Genomic DNA, 24,431 nt, shown 5'->3' with positions numbered 1-24,431 from the left:
TCAAATGCTCCATGACTTTATCTGTTTACTCAAATAATACAAGAGGGATATGTACCGAATGTGATCCAAACCCCTATAATAACATTTAGCAAGAATTAACTTAACTTCGAAGTAAACTCAAATAATAATCCTTTCAATCAAATGTAAAGTTAATGTAAAGTTGAACAATTGAGAAATCACAAAATATGTGCTACAATATACAACTTTTCACTTCTAAAAAAAAAAAAAAAAAAAAAAAAAAGTAAAAAACAACAGAATGACTAGAATCACAAAAAGATCCTATGCTCACGTATCAATCGATTTTTTACCATTTGAACTCATGATGTATGGTAAGTTTCTCTCTTGAAATGGTAAACGGGACATTCAATTTGAGATTAGAAACAACGAATTAATCAACGTATGTATGCTGATTTTGTAACTTATATCTAAATAACATACAAAAGAATAAAAACTTAAAACATAAGAACAGGTCATAAAGAATCCCACATATTTGCTTAGTATTAGTCAATACTTTGGACCTGGAATTAAATCTAACTTGATATTTCAAATGATTGCCAAAAGCAAAAAAATTACACTTTTGCCCTTCAAGCAGGCTAGTCTTTATTTTTTGCCCTTCAAACGGTTGTTAATTATCTACTTATAAACCTATGCACCGTGAAAAAATTATTTATTACGAGGTGCAAACATTAAAGGCCAGCACAAAGTGGGGGCAAAAGTGCCAATGACCTATTAAAAGCTGCTCAAATCTTATAGCCTGTTTGGCCAAGCTTATTTTTCCCCCAAAAGTACTTATTTTTTTCAATAAGTGCTTATTTGGAAAAAAGTGAGGTGTTTGACCTTTTTTCGGGCAAAATAAGTGGTTTTGGGAAATAGTAAGCAGCTTTTTCGTAAACTAAAAAAAACTTTTGCCCAAAAAGATTTTTTTTCGAAAAGATTTTTGAGAAAAATACAAATAAGACTTTTTAAAGTTGCTTCAAACATTAACTATCGCTCAAAAGTGTTTTTTTAATTAATTAATTAAACATAAACTATTTTTTGCCAAAAATACTTTTTTTTAAAATTTTTAAAATTTTGTGTTTCGCCAAATATATCTCACCAAATCCTAATCTTTTTTTTTTTCTTTCCTGACACCAAATCCTAATTTACTAATCATGAGGCAACTTACCAACTAATAAAACCATGATTCTACCTTTGACAGGTTGAATAGACTATGGACATGCAAAATGCCATAACAAATCTATCTTCTTGTCAGAATTCACATCATACTTCATCTTCCAATTCCAATTAGCCAATCTTACTAACTTCCAGATAAGAACACCCCCCAACCCCCCCCTCCCCCTGTCCTCTCCCTACCCCCCACCCCCCTTCAAAGGTGAGAGAACTTTCTGCTCTCTTTGTGAAGACAATTCTTGAATTTTGCAAATGTATCAAGAATATCACATCTTAAGTTCAAATATGCTTTACCAATGCTCAAATTTTCAATTCTTGAAATGTAATCTTTTATGTGCTTCTTTTGTAATGGGGTTTGCTGCTGTTAATTGACACATTTGAATTATTCTTGTTCTTTTCCAGATAACTTAGCAGAACCAGCTATTATGCTGAATTATGCTTTCTAATGTTCAAATTATGATTCTTGTAATATAAGCTAATAGGGTCTTATTGGATAGGAAAAAAGTTACTGTATTTGGTGTTTATGCCTGAATTAATGCTAAAAAAATGTGTCTTTTACATAAATTTAAATCACATTTAAGTAATGTCTGAGTTTTTGACTAGTGCTAAGGGATTTGCTGTAGTTAATTGATGCATTTGCTCTGTAAATCTTTTTTTTTTTTAAAGTCCTACTGTGATACTATTATAGTACTATCTGAGCTATGATGGCTACAACAACAATGTTGAACTCACCTTATAATATTGGAGCTGTGAAATTTGATGTGAAAGTAAAGCCATTACTTCATTTTTCCCATAAACTGCCTCCTATGAGGTTGAATAGGAGGCAAATGCTAACCATAAAGGCTAGTGATGAAGGGAGTAACAACGGGTCCGGGCCCGGGGCTTCGAGAAAAATGGGCTTGAGTGATGAGGAGTGTGAGGCTGCTGTAGTTGCTGGAAACGTGCCTGAAGCGCCACCGCTGCCACCCAAGCCTTCTGCACCGGCTGGTACTCCTGTTGTGTCTTCACTGGTCAGTTTCCAGCTTAGCATACTTGTCATATTTACTGATTTTTGTCTTTTGGATGTTGTGAGGAAAAATTGTAGCTTTTTGTCCTTAGTTTGCTTTTCATTGACTTTGGAGGGATTAGAAAATTGATATTTCTAGTAAACATAGTAGCCTTTTGTCCTTAATTTGCCTTACATTGGTTTTTAAGGGGATTAGAGTTGATTGCAGTGGAAAGAATTATTAATATCTGCTTTTTTATTTTATTTGGTTCAGTAGATTTATAGCAGCAGTTGACCTGGCACAATCAGTCGTCAGACAAATTTACCTTGCATTCATTTTGAAGTGACAATTCAGTTACCAACTTACCATTTAAGTACCACTTCTGAGTTTTTGAAATGATGAGAACTATAACTTAGTAATCGTTGGGTTCCGGATTGGCATCTTTCTGATTGATAACTAGCTTACCATTGAACTTATGTGGCGGGAATCTCTGTAAAGTATATTAAACTTTAGAGGACTGAAACCGGTTCTCTATATTCTCAAGGTTGTTGTAATCTTTCCTAGGCATTTGATTACATTTTCAAGAGTTTCTACTACTGGAAGTTATGTTGCTCGGACTCTTCAAAAATATCGATGGGTGCGTGTCGGACACTCCAAAACTAGAGCATTTTTGGAGAATCCGATAATGGTGCGGCAACGAAAGTGAAGAGTCCACGCAACTTAGACTGGAAAAAGCTTGTAAAGAACAAACATTTTACAGGTGCTTTAAAACCGTTACACATGGTTGTGAAATCTTGAAATGTTACAATAAGGAACTTCTCCTTTATTGTCTCGCAAGAGCTTCTTTGGATATGTTTGCTATTACCGAATGGTCAATTCTATAGCTCTTAGATAAAGTAAAGATTGATTTGAAAGGCTTCCTATTACATTTCTGCTCGTGATGCGATAACCCAAAACCTGGGGGGATCTTTGTGATTTCTGCTATAGGAATGAGTAGTGACTTTTAAGCAGTCGAATCTTATTTGATGAATTGATATTTTCTGCCCTCAACATGAATGTAAGCAGAAAAAATGTTGTTTATGTGGTAAGCAGCACTGCTTGCTCGTTTGGTGTGACCAATGATATAATCATCCATGAACTGTATTGGGTTTTACTGAGAAACAACGTTGAAAATGTTATTTCTGCATTGTAATAAATGACACCTTTTGCTTGTGAAGCCAATCAATCGGCGACCTCGCCGTAATCGGAGATCGCCTGCAGTTAGAGCTGCATTCCAGGAAACAAATTTAACCCCTGCAAATCTTGTATATCCACTTTTTATTCATGAGGGTGAGTATTTGTGTTTTTTCTCTGTTAATTATCTCTGTCTCTACCTGTTCTTCAAATGCACATGTTACAAGACTTGCAGGCGAAGAAGACGCGCCTATTGGAGCAATGCCCGGATGTTATAGGCTCGGATGGAGGCACGGGCTTATTGAAGAGGTTAGTGAGATCTTGCCTGTATTCTTTATACTCCGTAATGGCCATACATTTCTTGAGGCCATGATCAAAAAATGACTAAAATCTTGGACAAGACATTAGATACTCTAATGACTCATCTGAGAACCTTCTAATCAATCATATTCTTGGTTATGGTACAGATAATCTGTCTTTGCAGATTTAACTACTTATGATAAGTTTGTACAGGTTCTTTTTTTTGTTTCTCCGTTTTTTGTGCATTCGGTGTAGCAATTTGATAACTCTTGTCCTTATGTAGGCCTCAAAGGCCAGGGATGTTGGTGTCAATAGCATTGTGCTCTTCCCAAAAGTTCCAGATTCTCTAAAGGTCTTCTGGTTCCCACAAATAATCCTCTACCATCTGAGTGACATTAAGTAGGCTTTTGGACATAAAAAATATTTGATATTTGAAAAAAAGTAGTATTTGAAAAAGGATATTTGGAAGTTGTGTTTTGACATACAATTTTTTTTTTGTTAAGGTAAAATATGTTTTTTTACAATTTTTTTTTGTTAAGGTAAAATATGTTTTTTGACATACATTTAACTTGAAAAAAGGTAGAAGTTTTGTGAGTGGTAAAAAAGTTCACTTGAAAAACTGGTCAAAACAACTTTTTCAAACTTGATACTTGTCTTCAATTTTTTTTTCCTTCCAAAAAACAGTCCAATGTATAACCAAACGCTGTTTTGATTTATTTATTTTTTTGAAAAAAAAAAAAAAAAAAGGAAAGAAAAATTCATGTCCAAACGGGTAAATGATTGGTTTTTTGTGTCCTCAGTCTCCTACAGGAGATGAAGCTTACAATGAAAATGGATTGGTGCCACGGACAATTCGTTTGCTGAAAGACAAGTACCCAGATCTTGTATGTAAATATACCTTGCCTCGTTTCTGTTTATTTATTCAAATTCAAGGAGGTAACCTTCTCGGTATGTTCCTCATTGGAAATCCAGAAAGTCCTAATGTTTGATGTATGCTCATAGGTTATCTATACTGATGTTGCTTTAGATCCATATTCATCTGATGGTCATGATGGTATTGTCAGAGAAGATGGTAAGACGTCTATCCATTGCTACCAGTCTAAAACCAAACTTAATAAAACCTAATAGTTCTTGAGTGGTATAATTACTTCATAGAGAAAAGTTTGCTGAAATTTCTTTGTTTGACAAGTCGTGGTGAATAAGATATATTGTCATTTTAGTATTGCTGAGCCTTCTATGCTATATTAAAACAAAATCTGTTAATCAAAACTAGGTGAGACATTCCAGAATTTTTGTGCAGGAATTCTGAAAATATACACAGTAGTGTTAAAATTGAAAATTTCCTGTTACCCTTAGTTCTGTATCTTCTTTGCTCTATCAATAATATATTCTTTTCTAAATTAAAATTTGGAGTTATGACACAAATAACTATAGGAAATATCAACTTGATCATGGACTTGACTTTTCATGAGTAAAAGGAGAAAGAAAGGAATAAAGGAGAAGAAAACGATATTCACCTTTCAGCTGTTTATTATTAAACGATATTCACCTTTCAGCTGTTTATTATTAAACGATATTCACCTTTCAGCTGTTTATTATTGATAAACTTACACTTCTTACCTACCAAGTTAATCGGCATTTTTTGCATGATGTTGGTTTGACTTGACAAGTTAATAATGGTTTGCAGGAGTTATCATGAATGATGAGACTGTGCATCAGTTGTGTAAGCAAGCAGTTGCCCAGGTAATCTTAGACATGATGACCTGCCTTTACTATATACTAGCTTCTCTCGTCATTTCTAGACTAATAGAAAACATACGAAGTCGTTTTCTTAGATGACTTGCATCTTTATTTATTTAATAATTATATATGTACCTCAGGTCCTTTAGGATTCAAGCAAATCCTTAGTTTTGTTACCAAATAGAGAGTTCTAAATTATTTAAATGAAGAATTTGGAGTGAAAAGATGATCTGGTTGCTTAAAGTGAAATATACTGGATTTTGAGCTGCCTTATTCGGCATAATGAAGTTACTTACCACATTGTATGTGTCCTAAATCTCCCATATGAGGAACTCTTCTAGTCCATTGTTAATTAATCAAACTAATAAAACATATTTACTAGTCAAACTCTTAACAGGCGCGGGAAAAGAAGGTACCATCACCCCTAACGACTAACAGAACTACCTTAACATCAAATTATTAAAATAAAAACAACTAAAGATTAATAATATCTTGGAGAAATTTAATTGAAGAAACATTCCTAATAATATTGCTAGCTCTTGAACTTTGTTTCTTCCTAGGCATATAATGCTTTTCAACACTTGAAAGTATAAGTGTTCTTGCACCCAAGGTTATGGCCTAGCGGTCAATGAAGTGGGTTGGGAACTCTGAGATCTCAGGTTCAAATCCCAGCGGAGGCAAAAAAACTAGGTGATTTCTCCCCATCTGTGTAAGTCTTGGTGAAAAAGTTACCCGGTACCTGTGTTGGTGAGAGTTAGCAGGTACTCCGTGAAATTAGTCGAGGTTCACACAAGTTAGCCTAAACGTCACGGTTATAAAAAGAACACATAATTTTTATTTTTATTTTTCTATTTAAGAAGTGATCCTATGACTTTCTTCTTTTACCTTAGGCCAGAGCAGGAGCTGATGTTGTCAGTCCCAGTGACATGATGGATGGCCGCGTTGGAGCAATTCGAACAGCTCTTGATGCTGAAGGGTTTCAGCATGTGTCTATCATGTCTTATACAGCGAAGTAATTTTCCAAAACTCTTATGTTTCCTTTCGAAATGGTTTTGACCTTAACTGGCTTTTATAATGATCTGCAAATCTTATATATTAATCCTAGAATTTTGGCTCTCTATTCTGTTGATATGAGTTACTTTCCTTCTTTTGATCCATTTGCCTACACATTAGCCAATTCAATATAGATCTCCATACTGAAAAGGATGAACACCAGATATAGTAAATTCTCCATCATGTCATTTAAATGGGAAGTTAACCTAAATAGCCACTAGCTTGAAAAAAAAAGTCGGCAGATATATAATATATGTATAATTAGCGCATATTATATGTATATTGGCTAGCAGCTGAGACTTTTAGCTGAGTGGCCAATTGTGTAACTTGCCCTTCTTTAAAAGCAATCACTCTCTAGAATCCCTCATACTTACAATTTGAGAAACTGGTCTTCTTCATGGAAGAACATTCAATAAGTCATACACTTGAATTTTTTTATTTCTTTATCATTTAGCTTGGTTGGTTATTGCAGGTATGCAAGTTCGTTTTATGGGCCATTCAGGGAAGCTCTAGACTCAAATCCACGGTTTGGGGACAAGAAAACGTATTTCATCACAACTAGCCAAAGTGACTCTTTTGTTTTGTCAGCTATTGTTTGTTTTCATTATTTAGTCAAAACAATCTTACTTGTGCATGAACTTCGTTTTCACATGAAGGTATCAGATGAATCCCGCAAACTATAGAGAAGCTTTAGTTGAGATGCAAGCAGATGAGTCTGAAGGAGCTGATATTCTCCTGGTCAGTATTGCTTGTATTATTGCCGCAAATCTGTGGAAATTACTGCTCGTATCATTAAAAGGTGTTTTACTTGGGGATCAGGTTAAACCAGGTTTGCCTTATTTGGATATTATAAGGCTTCTTCGCGATAAATCTCCTCTGCCAATTGCAGCATATCAGGTACTCCACATGATCCTTTTTTGGTTGCTTTCATATTATATTTTTAATGCACCTAACGCGACTCACTATTAGGCCTGTAAAATTGAAGAGCCAACTTCTTCTTTGTTAGTGCTGTAAATCTTTACATGATGACCCCCTATGTTAGGCTGCTTCATCGGAACAAAATAAAATATTTGAGGATGTTGTGGAATTCTGAAGCATTTATCTTTGTTTTTTGTCTGAGATGAGTTACTTCACCAAAATCATTTAACGTTAGTTTTTCTTAGCTTGGTCAACTGTAATTTTTTTTGTGTGATTGTTGTTATACTCCCGTTACAGGTTTCAGGTGAATACTCGATGATTAAAGCCGGTGGTGTTCTGAAAATGATCGATGAAGAGAGGGTGATGATGGAATCGTTGATGTGCCTCCGCCGAGCTGGTGCCGACATCATTTTGACCTATTTTGCTCTTCAAGCTGGTAGATGTCTTTGTGGAGTGAAGTGAGAATTTAGTCAAGCACATAACAAGAGTTTGTGTAAGGAGAATAATTCTTACTTGACCTCTTTATATTAGTTTATGAGATCTTGTTTTTGAAAGAAAAAACAGCTGAAGATGACAATAATCTTAAGCTATTGTCCATTTTTTCTTGCCAACATCTATCTGTATAAATAAATTTATGGGCTCAAGGTATATTGATCGTTTTATGCATTTTACTGACTACTCCAAATCAATCTATTGCACTCAAATCTACTTCTTCGTTGACTTTTGAAACTTATTATCTTAAATATGCCATAACATTTATGTGGCAGCTTTTGAGAATTGTGGTCTCAAATCTCTAGCTATAAAAGCTTCTCATTAAGAGCAAAATGAGAAGATTAATGAAATTATTTTAAATTTAGAAAAGATCATTTTTTCTTAAAAGGACTAAAAAGAGAATAGGTTCACATAAATTAAAATAAGTTCATATTTTGAAAAATAAAAAATTATTCATGGTACTGATCGATATTGAGTTAAATTAATACTCTTTGTGGAGGGTTGTATTTTATTAAAAGGGGAAGCACTTCCTATCAGAATTTTTCCCATTCACGAACCCGGAAATTTTAGTTAAGGGTAGAGTGATCTTTATCCATCCACCGTAACCCTTGGTGGTATAAAATGTAGCATGCAACTTTACAATAGTACACACAAAACCGAACAACTCTTTAAGTTTCTATAATGGCTTCATATGTCAATTTTTGTATAATGCATAAAGATGCATACCCCTCGTCCCTCGATCATTCATGTAAAAGGAATGTACAATTCGTGTCTACAAAATGAATTTCTCTACATCTAACTATCCAGTCTAAGTATTTGTACATTTGAAGAGTCCTTGCATAGGAATCTTCGTGCAAACAAGACAAGATTTTGTAATGAATTTAGACAGTCAAGTATCATCAGAGTCCAAATTGAAGGAAATAAAAGACTTGGCATTTACAGGAGACTTCAATTAACAATGAGTCAAGTATCAAGCAGAGTCCAAATTGTGGACCACAATTTCTCAGAACTTATAAATCCTCTCATGTTTTCCTCTATATTACGACAAGGAAAAGAATGCTACACTTTGTTATTTCTCTCTATACAACTTTGATCTCCAACACTATTGTAAATCAGAATTATTCTATCTATACAACTTTAATCTCCTATACTATCGTAAACTACAATTAGAACCTGATATAAGGCCCGTGATTACAGGACATCTAGTTTTCTGTCATCATGATATCCTAGTTTAATAATGTCCAACATCTGAACAGGCTGCTCAATTACGCAGATCAGAGAATTAAATCTTGCCAAGTGTCGTTTCAGTATGTTCATTCACAGCATTACTAGATGGTGAACTTTCTTCCTCAGACTTATGCTCGTTGCCCGCTGCATCACGACTTTCACAAGACAAGCCCATCTCTGCACATGCATTCGTTGGACCAGAAAGAGTGCTATTCTGACAGACTTCCCCTGTGACTTCCTTCCTAGCACATTCGTCCCGTGGGCATTTCCCAAGAAAACCAGGGGTTAACAGTGGCTTTAACTTTTTTCCAGGAGGAGTACATCCATCTGTTTTCTGGATCACATCGTGGATGCCTTGAGATGAAAATTCTTTTTCGCTGTTAGCCTTCTCCAGCAAAAGAGTGGAATTGTCGACCTCCATGTCTTCTGAAATTTCAGATGAGCTTGAGGCAGAGGGAGACGCAGAAGCATCATACTGCATTTCATCATTTGTGTCTACAGAATCCTCACTCAAACTTTCTAATAGAGGCTCATTGCTGGTTCCTTCACATGTCTCAGTTTTTTCCTCAATGTCAGAAATAAGGACTCGCCCTTCAGGTTTCTGTATTTCTGCACTGGATACTCCAACATCCTGAACTTCCTGCAAGACAAAACGACTTGCCCCAGATTCCACCATATCTTGATCCTCCTTTCCACCCTCAGAGTTAGTAATTGAGGACAAGCCCTCTTTGGCCCTGACAACCTTTATCTCTGAATTATTTTCAGTTGGCAATGAACCAGAATCAACACATATAGCAGGAGACACCATTGTGTTATGACAATCAACAGGTTGAAGTGGGGAATGCTTCTTGACTTCCGCTTTGACTATATCACGGTCTTCTTTATTTAATGATTCAAGAGGATATAAGGATGTCGGCCTGGCACTAATCCTGTCAAAATCAAAGGCAACAAGATTATTTGATGCCAAGTAGTTAGCTTCCAAAGGTTAGCATGAGATGTCAAACACAAGCAAAGGTGAGATGCATACATCATTCAGTTAAATGAGAAAGAAAAAACCGGCAAAAGAACATTCAAGTGTACTTTCCTGAAATTAATTTTAGATTTAGAATAAGAGAGAATTTCATACGTCCCTTCAAGTTTCATTTTGTAATATGTACCTCATTCTTGGTCTTAAGAACCTTTAAGCCAATATTCCCTAGGCTAATGTTACCAGATATTCACCATTCTGAGAATTGCTTTGATGCCTTTTGCATTGATTTATGTGCCATAGACCTTCCAACAAAGCCTAGTTTGTTTAATGCTTGTTTAAAACTAATAATCGACATGTTATCTTTGTAAACACTAAGGCAAACACATTATTTACTCCCTAATTTCTAAGACAAGCTTCTAGTACTTCATATTTACTTCTAAAGTCTTTATATACACTTCTCCACGTTCTAACTGGTGCAAACACGCTCTTCAAGCCTTAAGAACCTCTAAGTATGTCCCCTGAGCTAATATTAAACTTCCCTTCATCCAAGTTTCGTGTGATAAATCTATTATTTGATTGACGAGTTAACAAATTTAGCCCTTGCGTTTTAGTTCTATTGCTATTTGTATCAAAACTACTTTTCATATTTTATAGGAACATGCATTCTTTCCATCCTCGAACCAACTTTTTCAAATAATTCCATACTTGAAAATGATATATAAAATTAAAACTGAAATTATTGCAAAAAAAGAAGGGAAAGACAAACTCAAAGATAGCAAAAAATAAAAGAACAAAAAAGGACAAGATTAAAAGAGTGTAAGGAACTACATTTTGTAGCTTAATTTGTAATTTTTATTTTTCATCTGTGTTTTCATCATCATTTTTATGTACAGCAATAACGTACCCAGTGTAATCCCACTAGTGGGGTTTGGGAAGGGTGGTGGTACACAGCCTTACCCCTACCTTATGAAGGTACAGGGGCATAAAATCAGTCTGTTTTGTTACACAATATAGAAGAAAAATTGAAGCTACTTATAAAACAAGTTGTCCATTCACAGAGTACAGTATAGTTCTGTTACATAAATATGTTAGATGGAAAGTCCGTGTTTGAGACCAGAAGAGAGGTATACGTAACAAGTTGAAACCTCAGAGGAGGTATGTGTAATTCTCCCTAAGAATAAAAATAATAAGTACTATAAAATTCAACTCTCAAATTCAAAGATGCTATAGATTTACTTGAGAAATGGTCAAAGATAAACTCATTTGACTTTTTAAAGTAAAAGGGTTAAGTTTTATTTGCAGAGGAGTAGTTAGCTTTAAGAGATCAATTAGACCATGGTTGGATGAAGATACCTGCTATATAACAGCAGGTATGCTCTCTGTGAAAGCACCTCATCAATATCTACATTAACAACCTGAAATGAATTGTATTAAGACTTGAAAATTAGAAAATGAGAGGAAAAAGAAGGTGACAAATGCGTGATATGTATGGAATCATAAATTTCTTGTCATAGGAAGCTCATGAATGGTTAAGGCTAGTCAAGTATGAATACATACTTATTAGACTTTGACAGAAACAACTTTACTACAATTCACCCCAAGCACTTGTGTCAGTAAAATGCTAGCTTAAACATTATTGCAAAAATGAGACATAGAATGTCAAATAACAAAGAGTCTCAAAAATGAATTTCTTGTTATAGGAAGCTCATGAATGGTTAAGGCTAGTCAAGCGTGAATACATACTTATTAATGACTTTGACAGAAACAATTTTATTATTTTACCCCAAGCACTTGTGTAAGCATAATATGCTAGCTTCAACATTATTTAAAAAATGTGACAAGATTTTTGCTTTCCTTACAGTTTAGACCCATCTATTAAACCATACAAGACCAAAAGGATCAGAAGGTTGCCTCTAAAGCTTCATTCTTGACAAATAGTATACATCCTTCAGATGTGAAGAGCACACCACTATCAACCTTTTGGGAGAACACAACAACAACAACATACGTAGTATATTCCCATGAGAGGGATCTGGGAAGGGTGAGGCGTGCGCAGACCTTACCCCTAGCTTTGTGGGTTAGAGAAGTTGTTTCTGAGAGACTCTCGGCTCAAGAAACTTGATTTTCTCTTTTGGGAGAACACATAAAGTAAAAAAGAGGAGACAAATCCAGGGAAACAGATGCCAACCTTACTGTCATCAAACCTATACCAATTCCCACTGAAATCCTTGATGTAGCAGATATAATGACCAAAATATGATGCGTTCCACACATCCACATGAACAATCACTGCATACAGCTTGAAAATATCATTGCCATCTCCTGCTTCAATCATGTAAGGACAAAGATCTAAAGTTTCAGGGAAAGTCACCATCTTATTTAGTTTGCCAAACCGACCTCTCTGCAAAAAAAAAATTAGGCCCAATTAGATGATGCTATTAAATCTAAAACAATGACTCATCCACGATATGCTGCTTAAGAGAAAAAAAAAAAAATCTAGACTGAACAAGATGGGAGAGGGCAACAGAGAGAAAGACACTTATCCAAGAAAACAAGAAAGGCATAAGATAAACTTGAGCAACTATACATTGCAGACCTAAATTCGGTGCATCTGTAATCTGTAAACATCATACATGGCTTCAGCTGGACTTTCACGAGACGCTTTTGAAGATTTTTAGCAAGAAGAAAGGGCTTCTTGTATTTCTGAATGAATATACAATCCATAAGAATGGGTACTTATACATGAGTTCTAAGACTAAATAAGGAAAGACAATATTACACAATCAATTCCTAATCATTTACATCAATACAATATATTCCTAAAATTAAGCTATCAATCTTAATCATCAATATCAAATCAACATCTCAATCTTAATCATTAATACCAAATCAACACTCCCCCTCAAGTTGGTGCAAAGATGTCGCACATGCCCAACTTGCAAACCAGTGTATGAAAAGTCCGTTTGTTGAGGCCTTTAGTTAACACATCAGCTAGTTGTTTTTCTGATGACACGTGGAATAAACTCAAGACACCACCCGTGACTTTTTCTTTGATGAAGTGTCGATCAATTTCAACGTGCTTTGTTCGGTCATGCTGGACTGGATTTCGAGCTATACTGATTGCAGCCTTGTTGTCACAATACAAGGAAAGTTTCCTTTTTTCAGACAATCTCAATTCTTCTAGTAACTTTTGTAACCACAAAAGTTCGCAAACACCGTGGGCCATAGCTCTATATTCGCTCCGCACTTGATCTAGCAACTACACTTTGCTTTTTTCTCCAAGTGACTAAGTTTCCTCTACGAGTGTACAGTAACCGGATGTAGACCTTCTGTTATCTAAAGATCCAGCCCAATTTGCATCGGTAAAGGCTTTATTTGGAGGTGACCATGTCCGGAGTAAAGTAGACCTTTTCCTGGAGCAGACTTCAGATACCTCAAAAGGTGAAAGACAGCTTGCATATGAGAATCTCGAGGATCATGCACAAACTGACTCACTAGGCTGACTGAATAGGCTATGTCTGGTCTGGTCTAGTGTGAGAGATAAATAAGTCTTCCAACCAGCCTCTGACATCTCTCTTTATCAACTGACTTTCCAACTCCGCTTTGTAGTTTGTGATTGCTTTCAATGGGTGATTCTCGCCGGTTTGCAACCCGTCATACCGTTTCTTTCAAGAGATCCGAATATACTTTCTTTGAGAAATAAAGATTCCTCTTTTTTGATCTAGCAACTTCAATTCCCAAGTACCGCAATTTTCCTAGATCTTTGATCTCAAATTCCTGTGCCAACAACTTCTGCAATTGGGTCATCTCCTCGTTGTCATCTCCTGTCATTACTATGTCATCAACATAAACTATGAGAAGAGTGAGTTTACCCTTTAAATGTCTTATAAAGAGGGTGTGATCCGCATTGCTTTGTTGGGAACCAAAGGAGATCATTGCTTTATAGAATCTGTCAAACCAAGCTCTAGGAGATTGCTTCAATCCATACAGGGCTTTCTTCAGTCTGCATACCTTTCCTTGACTTTGTTCAGTACCAAAACCAGGAGGAATCTCAATGTACACCTCTTCTTCTAAGTCTCCATGAAGAAATGCATTCTTCACATCAAACTGTTGCAAGTCCCAGTCAAGATTAGTTGCACAAGATAGAAGAATTCTAATAGTATTCATTTTTGCAACAAGAGCAAATGTCTCTTGATAATCCACTCCATAAGTCTGAGTGAATCCTTTAGCCACCAATCTTGCTTTGAACCTTTCAATGGAACCATCAGCTTTATGTTTTACGAAAACCCATTTGCAACCAACCAACTTCTTGTCGGTGGTGATGCGACAAGTTCCCAAGTCTCATTCTTTGATAAGGCCTTCATTTCTTCCATCATAGCTTGCTTCCACTTAGAATCTGCAAAAGCTTCCCTCCAATTACAGGGAATAGACACGTAAGAAATAGACAAGGCAAAGGCTTTATAGGAGGGCGATAAAGAATTATAGGAAACAAAGTTAGATAAAGGGTGTTTAGTGCAAGATCCGACTCCTTTCCCCGTGAGCAATAGGCAAATCTAACTCATTAGGAAGTATAGATAATTCACCGTAAGAGAAGAAGTTCGGCCGGCAAGTTGCATGATGGCTTCTTCTCGCTCTATTTCTCCTTGAGTAAGTTATCAAATCAGCCTATCCAAACGCCCAACAGCTCCCCCACAATTCTTTCACCAATTTCACTTTCTCTTTGGCAGTAGTTTCAATAGTCTCCCCCTGAATTCTTTCTCCAATTTCACTTTCCCTTGTGGCAGTAGTTTCAACAATAGAACTAGGAAAAATCATCTTTTCTTCCTTATAATTCTCCCCCTGAAGAGGTGATGGTGTAATACTGAAATAGGGCTCAGATTCCCGAAAGGTAACATCCATACTAACAAAGAATCTCCTAAAAGAAGGGTGATAACATTTGTACCCTTTCTGTGTTGGAGAATACCCAATAAAGACACATTTAAGAGCTCTAGGTTCAAGTTTCCCAGAGTTCCTAGCGTGAACAAAGCAAACACACCCAAATATCTTTGGAGGAACAGTATAGTCATTTTTACCCTTTAAAGCTTCTAAAGGACTCGGAAATTAAGAGTTTTAAGTGACATTCTATTGATGAGGTAGGCGGTACTAGAATGGCATCCCCGCAGGCTTCGATATTCATGGTAAACAAAAGGGATCTTGCTACTTCTAACAAATGCCTATTTTTTCTTTCAAAGAACCCCATTTGTGCACTAGTATAAGGACAACTAGTTTGATGGATTATCCCAAAAGACTCCAAGTAAGCTCCAAAAGTTTTATCTATGCATTCTCGTGCCATTGTCGATTCGAAATATCTTTATCTTAGCCTCAAACCGAGTACAAATCATCTTATGAAATGACTTAAAACAGAGAAAACTTCACTTTTGGCTTTTAACAGATATACCCATGTCATTCTAGTGCAACAATCGATAAAAGTAACAAACCATCGACTACCGACAAAGGAAGTGTTTGAGTAGACCCCGGACATCGAATGAATAGTCGAAAAGGGAATTGTGCTTTTATTGTCACTCGTAGGATAAGAGTTTTTAGTGTGCTTGGCATATTCACATGCATCACAAGACAAAGATTCAAACTCGATTCTAGAAAATAAACCGTGGTATAACTTTTTTAAAGCAAAAAAAGATAGGTGTCCAACCGTCTACGCTTATCCGTATTATTTCTCGGTTGACATCCTTATTTCCTACAAAAAGGCCGACTCGCAGTCTCGAGTTCCATCGATCAAATATAAGCCATCACGCAATCACCACCGCCAATCTTCTTCCCCATAAGGTCTTCAAAAACACAATAATCGAGAGCAGAATCGACACTACGGTTTAGTTCTTTGGTGAAAGCGCTAACGTATAATAGGTTAATAGGAAAATCGAGGCATATGAAGAATGGATGATAAGGTAACATCGGAGTACAAAAGATTGAACTGTTCCGGAGACGGGGGTTAGGGAGCCATTAGCTATTCGACATAATCCCTTTGGGACTAGGAGAGTAATTTTGAAGGCCTTTAGAAGAGCCTGTCATGTGTCTATTCGCACCAGAATCAATAATCCAACAATTAAGCTGAGCATTAAAAGCAATACCTGACTGCACATAATTGGGGCTAGCAACACTAGAAGAGTCAAGTTTGTTCAGAAGACGGCGAAGATGTTGAACTTCATCTTGAGACAAAGTCTCTCCAAAAGTAGTGTCACCCATATTATCTGGATGGGAAGGGTTAGAATAGGCCTACGACCCGAGAACTGGAAAAAAAAATTCCAGAAAAAAATCGCCGGAAAGTTGGCTGCCACGCCGGAATCCTAATTCCGGTGATCGGAAAAAATCAAAACTGATAGGGATAGGCTCAGAATGTTCTAGCGACCCCAACAGAGAAAAATAATCCAGAAACGAACTGAACGGGAGGAGTTTTTTGTGCGGACAGCCACAAAGAGAGAGAAAAACTCGACCTCTTTGATAAAACACGAAACCTTAGCCTTTGCGAGGAGAAAACTCACCTAAAAAAGGCAAGCAATGGCTCCGATACCATGAAGATTTTTATTTAAGAAAAGGCGTATTTCTAAATGAATATACAATCCATAAGAATAGGTACTTATACATGAGTTCTAAGACTAAATAAGGAAAGACAATATTACACAATCGATTCCTAATCATTTACATCAATACAATATATTCCTAAAATTAAGCTATCAATCTTAATCATCAATATCAAATCAACATCTCAATCTTAATCATTAATACCAAATCAACAGCTTTCTTTTCTATGCAGTGTCTATGTTTTTCGTGTACTATTTTGATGTTAAAACAGCTACCGAGCAAAGTTCCATAGAAATGCTCAGAAGAGATTCTAGCTGTTATGACTTGTTGAAAAAAGTCATTCTAGCTATATATGTTGCATAACTAAATGTGGCATTTGCATCACTCACGGGAATTCCATTAAAAATGATGAAGAGCTTGAAAAAACATATTAATAGTCACTTTTCACCTATGAGGAAGGATTAGATTATGTTCAACACCAAAGATCCACAATGTTGATTCCCATATGCTATGGTTAAACAAACTGAAAGTAGTCACACATTCTAATTATAAAACCTAGCTAGCTAAATTAAGCTGATATACCTCGATAGTATCATAGAGAGTTAAGGATGAAACCTTTGTGCCTATCATTGTACAGAGACAATTAAAGATGCTGCATCCTAGAATAGTTTAGTCAACAGTGAGAGGTGCATTTAGGTAAGCACTTCAACCTTCAAACTATTATTTGGTGCGTACTCAAAAGACAAACCAAAACCCTTCTGTCATAAGTTGCCCATTCTTTATGTGATTCAAGTGCCTCTTAAGTGGAAAAACAGGGAGTATTTCAATCCCTTCCGTATCAAACAACTATGGTCAATTCTCATTTCCGGAGTTCAACCCTGCCGGTTGGTCTCGCTGGTTTATTTATAACACAAACATATCAAAGTCTCTTTTAATTTTACATTTGGTGGTTTTGGCTGCAATGCTCTAGCCAGAAAAAAACTATAGGTTTAAGGGGTCTATTCTCTAACTTCTGGTCTGCAACTTCTTTTTATCAGGAATGCAGTAGCTCTTTGTACTACACACTTTTTTCCAATAGTTCTTTGTTACTACCCACTTTTTCTCTGGATTGAGTACTTCCCTCTGGATTACCTAACTCCTTTGAGGTGCTTTTATATATTAGCCATGTTTCGGGTTTAGACTTCATTAGTTAAGAGCAGCGTACTTGTCCGCTGGATCTGCATCTTTGTCCTTCAATTTGGCAAACAAAATTCCATTTCAACAGAAAGAGAGAAAATGATTCTTGGATGACATATAGGGAGTTGAAAATTGGACATGTATCCTTTCTTTAATTCTCTATGATGTTCTGCTTTCCTTAGGAATTATTGGTGCTACAAATCATCCTTGTAAATTACTAAGCTATCCCCTTGTTTTGTCACATTAGGCACAGATCTTCATCTATGCTGAAAAAGTGATCAGGATGGTGGTCATTTGTTCCAATCAATGAAACTTAGTTTATAGGCCAAAGAGCTACTCCCTCCGTTCCATAATAAGTAGGGTTTTAGGCCTTTTATTTTGTTTCAAATAAGTGGTGTTTTAGGATTTCAAGAAGAAATTGATCTTTTTCTTCCAAACTTACCCTTATTTATAATCAAGAATCATTAAGTAGCTTTTCTTTTTCTAGGCATTAATTAGGGGTATGTTAGTAAAAACACTCATAATTTTCTAGGAGCGAGCAATTTCTTAAGGGGTGTGCATAAGCTAAAAACACTACTTATTAGGGAGTAATATAGACAAACAGGAAATGAGATCTACCTGAAACCTTTTCAAAGCAATTGTTAGGATATTTGGTGCCTTCCGGATCATTAGCCACTTCCATGCCTTGACATAATCATTGCATCTGCAAGAACAAGTCATTCATCAGTGTTAGTGCAGGGTAGCAATAACAGAAAGGAAACCGACTGAAGATGCAATGAAGAAACAAATGGATGAACCTTTAAAATATCACATCAAAGCATATATAATTTCAAACAATCAATAACTGAGAATACACAGTGAGCACAAACATGAAGAGCAACATTTTGTAGTAAGCGTGATGTCCAAAGACACCAGATATTATAGGTAAATTAAATGGGAAGGGTGCACTGGAGTAAGAATATAGTATACACAAAAAAGATACACCTGCTGTCATGCTGTCACAAAAAGAATGTAGGTGATGCTTGACTAATTTAATGATTAACATAAGAAGTACTACCAACAAGAAATATTGAGAATATTTCCAAAAAGGAAAGAAAGACTGGCATCAAAAAGTTCAGATTTTCCACTAGGAATTAGGTCAAACCAGATGTGACAGAGTGAACCGGCACTTTATGTACTAGCCACGTAGCTAGTCATGTTATTAAAATGGATTTACATTGAGAATAAGAACAACAATCAGCGTTGCATAAGCAGAATATGAACAGACATGTCTTCCCTTGAAGGAATAACCAACTGGTATATAAAAGTATAGACAACGGTCACAGGTCAACTTTTGAAGAAGAAAGTCAAGATTGAAGAGAAGAAGATACCTATCACATTTATACATATTTTCACCATCCATACACTCTTCAGCAGTGAATTGATCTAAGCATTCCTCCAAAGATTCAGCATCCCCATGAATCTCTACGGTCAGATCCATCATATTCTCTAACTGATTCGAGAGATTATTGCATTTTGTACATATGACCTAAAAATAGCAATAGCCCATTATGCCAGAAAAGATGGAAGGAAGATTGACATTATACAGAAGTGTAAACACTGTCAGCTTGAATTTTTTTTTTTTTTTTTTAAAAAAGCACATGTTTATCAATCAACCAACTTGGGGATCAGGTATATGAATCCACTGTATTAGAAAGCACCATACAGAAAATTGTTTGGCCAATACAACAAATATCATGATGGTAAACTTTTCTAGTAACATTTTGTTTCACGTTGCACAAATCACAATCACACTGAATATCTTTTTTCTCTCATGGATTAAAGATTACCTGAGATTGAAGATGACCACCAAATATATGCTGAATAAGAGTTGTTTCCTGAGTGCTAGGAGGTACAGCCTTTTCTCCGCCAAATTCATCAAGGGACACCAATTGCATTGTGTCAATAGCAAACCTACCAAGCAGGCAATTTTTATTATCACTCTAAAACATGTTTACTGCCATACAACACAAATGATTACATAATTGGTCGTTACGAGACATTCTTCTAGATAAATTAGGTTTCCATGTTGTGCATTATCCCAAAAATACGCATCAACTCAGCTCAGACAACAACATACCTCATAAACTCATGGGCATCCTCCTGCTTTCCACAAGTAAGATTACCACCAATATTAGGCAACCGTGATAGTCTGCTAACTGCTAAAAAGGGCTGCCTACCCTGGCTAGCCCGTTCAACATGGAGTTGAAATTCGCAAAGGAAGCACCAACCATTCAATCTACCTGGGTGAAAGAGATAAAATGCATGATATAAGGAATTATTCCAATAATTTAATACAAAGGGTTAATTCATCACAATTATTTAATTCGTCGTAGTTACATTCTCTTCGATGGCCTTTCTCCAATAAGTAGGCAACAAGTGGTTTAGTGTGTGTTAGACATTGCAGAACCACATTAGCAAAACAGCTGTATAAGAACCAAAGAATGACATTAGAAAAATTCAAAGAATATACTGAAATGTAGATAATTCTTGGTAGTTGGTGTCCAAACTAGAGATACCTGTTACCACTATTTATGAGTCCACAAGGAGGGAAGCCTGGATTGTCCCAGTAAAAGAATTCCAAGAATTCTTCATATGGAAAAAGTACCTGGAATAGGTTAAATCCAAACTCTGGTCAGGTCTTAAAAGTACATGTGTATTTGTATTCAAAAGAAGCCAATTAAGGAAGAAAATGTGTACCTTCTTTGGCTGGTTTAGTATCTTAGTTTTTCCACTAGAAGGAACAAGCGAAATGGCAAAAGACTTCCTCCTTTGCAAAGTCGATACTGATTGCTCAGAACTACCTTTAACAGATGATCGAAAATCTCTACAGATAGACTTGTGCCCCGAATTCCAATGGGATCTTTGGCAAGCTTCAGAACTAGAAAGATAAATGGACACACACAAAGAGACAGACAGAGAAAGAGAAATGAAACAATTAGCCACTATCCTACACTCAGAGTCAGATTTATATAAAGAAAAGCAAAAAGATTATGGTTACTCCAAGCAAAGAAATGAAAACCAGAAGAACTCGGAAATGGACAGAAAAGTGGAAGTAAAGCTGAAAGAGAAAAATAAAGCAAGACCGTATACGTAAAGTGAAGTAACTAGCAAAATTGCTTGGTGTGAAGAAAGATGTACGGGTATCAACAACAACTTTTTTTCATAGAAGGTAATTAAAAGTTCTATTACTGCAAAAGTCAGTCAACTAAGACGGTACAGTTCTGTACAAAAGTGAGGATGTATGTATATCGACAACTCTATCAGTGAAGTTGCAACTGAGCTTGTCTGACCCAGAGAAGCAAACACACAAAATAAAAAGAAGCTCAAAACAGTCAATTCAGCACTAAATATCTGGAATATAAGATCTTAATGAATCCCAACATGATTTGACAAGGATAGATGCGCAAAAGGATATACGTCTACTTATGTAGAATTTCTCTTTAGTGTTGATTTGACGATGTTGTCAAATCAACCCTTGAGCTTAAACTTTAAAGCAAGGAGGCACCTTCGTGTACTCACACACACACACACACAAATATATATAGAGAGAGGGCAGGGTTCATAAAATTGCTAGTCTTCTGCCCAATTATAGGCTAGATATGCCCCTTGTCCGACACCACACACTCCACTTGTTGGCTAATTTTAAGAGCACTCTATCAATTTGGACTTAACTTTTGGTGTTTGACACCTTGTAAAGTGGATATTAATCTAAAGAAAGATGACACATGAAATCATAAGAGTGTAAGACTAGCGTATGACTCCTTACAAACACTTCCAGCTGTCCTCCTAACAACCAGTATTTTGTTTTCAACTAAATTATCCAGAAGACCTCATAGACATCATTCCCTATGGAATAAGCAAATCAGACGGGTGGAAAGGTTCCTTTTTTTTTTCTTTTTTTTTTTTTTTTTTTTGTTTTGGTACTCGACGAGACTGGGCAGGGTCTATAGGTCAGATATTAGAGCACGTGGCTACAAACCACAGGGTTCGGGGTTCGAATCCCTCCTCACCCAGAACATGCTTACTCTGTCTCTTCTCACTATCATACATTCTACTATGGATACCCCTCCCACCCATAACACGAGTAATCCTCTGCAATTGAGCAACATGGAGGAAGAACTCTTGGCCTCAACAATTACGTATGTAAAGTTTACTATGTAGAATACGGCTATAGTGATCCGACTTGGAAAAAAATTTCACTACTATTAAATGCTTAATTACCAGTAGTATAAGATAGGAGGGCAGCAGAAGATAGTAGGACTTATACAACCCAGTTTAGTGGTCCAACAGAGCGGGTACTAGGTGAATTCTGCAACAGGTACCTGATGGACCGTACACCACCATTATAAAGTAAATTTAGAAAGGGGAAAAAAGATAGCAGGAATTGCAGTTGCCATTTCATGTATACTTAAAAAATAAGGCTATTATTCAATATACATGTTTTAAGATTCTCCTATTATTCCCACAATTTTCTCCCCTTTATAAAGGTGATGATGACAAGAATTCAAGAAACAACAACATTCATTCCCAAAAAGGATAAGAGCCCAGTGATATTAAATCCACCTAATGATCAGAAAAGATTTAAAGAGTCTGACATAAATAAATCTTGCTAAGTGGAATGAACAAAAACCATTTGCTACTCTATCACTAAGAATGGAAATCAACTGGTCCATCGAATTATTTTTCCAATATTCCATCCTTCACAGAATTAAACAAATTTACCAACTTTCCCTTTTAATTCCCCCCAAACCCTTTCTTCTTTTTTTGTCAACCAATAGATAAAAGGAGAAGACTAATTTCTAGTCCAGGTATATCTTAATTTTATGGCAGTTTCCTCTTTAAATCCCACATCTCTAAATACATAGTTAAAACCGTATAATAACACTCATCAAATTCACCTTGAATTGTATGTAAACTTTCACTTTGATTAAAGAGAAACTAACAGCTCTTTAGACAAACCAAAGACTTCAGTATCTTGCATCTTTTCTACCAAATATGTATACATTGACAATTCGAAACTATGTCTAGTGCCCCATTTCTAGTTATAAGAACAATCATCAAAGTTTACCTTGAATTGTATGTAAACTTTCACTTCAATTAAAATAAATAATATCAACACCATTCCAAACAAACTAAAGACTTCAGTATTTTGTATCTTTTCTACCAAATATGTACCAATCCGAAACAATATCTAGTGCGGCATTTCTAGTTATTACTAAAACAATAGTAATTTATTTGTATTGTTAATCACACATCCACTAAATAAAGTATTAACAACATTTCGGACAAACTAAAGACTTCACTATCTTGCATCTTTTTTACCAAATATGTATATATTGACAATTTGAAACAATGTCTACAGCATCATTTCTAGTTATTACTAAAATGATACTAATTTACTTGTATTGTTAATCACACATTCACTACCAATTATCAATATCTTGATCACAAAAAAACATGTAATATAGTATAGATACCAATATTTACCTTGAATTATATGTGAACTTTCACTTTGATTTTACAAAAAAAAAAAAAAAAAAAAACACCATCTCAGACGAATTAAAGACTTCAGTATCTTGTTTTTATATTGCTAATTCAAAATAACTTCTAGTGCGGCATTTCTAGTTATTACTAAAAGATAAGTACAGTAATTTACTAGTATCGTCAATCACATATCCACTACGAATTATCAATATCTTGATTCTTGATCACGAAAAAAGAAAAGAAAAGAAACATGCAGTAGAGTATACATACCAGTATTTAACCTTCTTGCAACGTGAGCATTGCTTATATGTTACGTTACCGATACTAACTTACTTGTATTGTTAATCACACATTCACTACGAATTATCAATATCTTGATCACGAAAAAAAGCAGTATAAATACCAGTATTTAACCTTCTTGCAACGTGAGCATTGTTTAAATGTAATGACACTGATACTAATTTACTTGTATTGTTAATCACATAGCAACTACTACGAATTATCAATATCTTGATCAGAAAAGAAACATATAGTAAAGTATACATACCAGTATTTAACCTTCTTGCAACGTGAGCATTGCTTAGATGTAACTTTGCCGCAAACGGCGCAACCAACCGCCGGTGACGGAATATCCATATTCCGATCAAAGTTACCGTCGTTAAAGTAGTGGGAGGCGGTGTTGGTGTTGTTCGCTATGTAAAGTAGAGTAACTGTTAAAAGAAGTGGCAAGAAAATGAAGTGTAAGTACGAATTTCCACATGCATAGAATTTATATACTACTCTTTTCTTCAAGCCTCTTTACAGTAAAAAGCCTTGTTTCTAGAGCTTTATGGAAACTTTCTAGAATCGGAAAAATTCTAAATTCCTAAAATTTGGACATTTTCAAGAAAACTAGATGATGGCGAGCCCGTGCCAACATGAAAAATAAGACAGTTTAGTATTTCATGTGTCATAATTTATGTGACATACTATTTTTTTAGTCTATTGCGATAAAAAAATATCAGCTTTAATTTTATTTGCAGAAGCAACTTAACTTTATTAAATTTTTTACAGTCCACACAAATATTTAAGATTTGCTTTGAATTTTACATTTCAAAATTTTGTACCTAGCCAAATGATATCAT

The 24,431-nt window shown here is 35.6% G+C and overlaps 2 protein-coding genes across 4 annotated transcripts; one reads left to right on the top strand and one right to left on the bottom strand.

The window, feature by feature from the left end:
* The first annotated feature begins 1,084 nt into the window (after nucleotides 1-1,084).
* Nucleotides 1,085-8,006, top strand: LOC132040190 (delta-aminolevulinic acid dehydratase, chloroplastic-like). Of its 3 annotated transcripts, none has more exons than XM_059430814.1 (13): nucleotides 1,085-1,198; nucleotides 1,837-2,180; nucleotides 3,374-3,485; nucleotides 3,565-3,638; nucleotides 3,913-3,981; nucleotides 4,430-4,513; nucleotides 4,632-4,701; nucleotides 5,317-5,372; nucleotides 6,260-6,381; nucleotides 6,895-6,966; nucleotides 7,079-7,160; nucleotides 7,242-7,319; nucleotides 7,638-8,006. In XM_059430814.1, exons 2-13 carry the CDS (start codon nucleotides 1,872-1,874, stop codon nucleotides 7,800-7,802), a joined length of 1,293 nt encoding a protein of 430 aa, XP_059286797.1. In that variant the 5' UTR covers nucleotides 1,085-1,198; nucleotides 1,837-1,871; the 3' UTR covers nucleotides 7,803-8,006. The 3 variants fall into 3 exon arrangements, with proteins under 3 accessions (XP_059286797.1, XP_059286795.1, XP_059286796.1); XM_059430812.1 differs by lacking the exon at nucleotides 1,085-1,198 and adding an exon at nucleotides 1,360-1,492; XM_059430813.1 differs by lacking the exon at nucleotides 1,085-1,198 and having other exon boundaries at nucleotides 1,502-2,180.
* Nucleotides 8,007-8,781: 775 nt separating this feature from the next.
* Nucleotides 8,782-24,192, bottom strand: LOC132040021 (ubiquitin carboxyl-terminal hydrolase 18). Its single transcript, XM_059430623.1, has 11 exons — nucleotides 23,855-24,192; nucleotides 20,521-20,701; nucleotides 20,340-20,428; nucleotides 20,161-20,246; nucleotides 19,901-20,063; nucleotides 19,611-19,734; nucleotides 19,152-19,309; nucleotides 18,400-18,484; nucleotides 12,218-12,430; nucleotides 11,383-11,444; nucleotides 8,782-9,988 (listed from the first exon to the last, which is right to left on the bottom strand). The coding sequence occupies exons 1-11, from the start codon at nucleotides 23,941-23,943 to the stop codon at nucleotides 9,115-9,117; spliced, it is 2,124 nt and encodes a 707-aa protein (XP_059286606.1). The 5' UTR covers nucleotides 23,944-24,192; the 3' UTR covers nucleotides 8,782-9,114.
* Between the last annotated feature and the right edge of the window lie 239 nt (nucleotides 24,193-24,431).

This window comes from Lycium ferocissimum, chromosome 12 (genome assembly GCF_029784015.1).
Source record: "Lycium ferocissimum isolate CSIRO_LF1 chromosome 12, AGI_CSIRO_Lferr_CH_V1, whole genome shotgun sequence".
In the NCBI taxonomy this organism is placed as follows: Eukaryota; Viridiplantae; Streptophyta; class Magnoliopsida; order Solanales; family Solanaceae; genus Lycium; species Lycium ferocissimum.
This window is presented reverse-complemented; position numbering and strand designations above follow the sequence as displayed.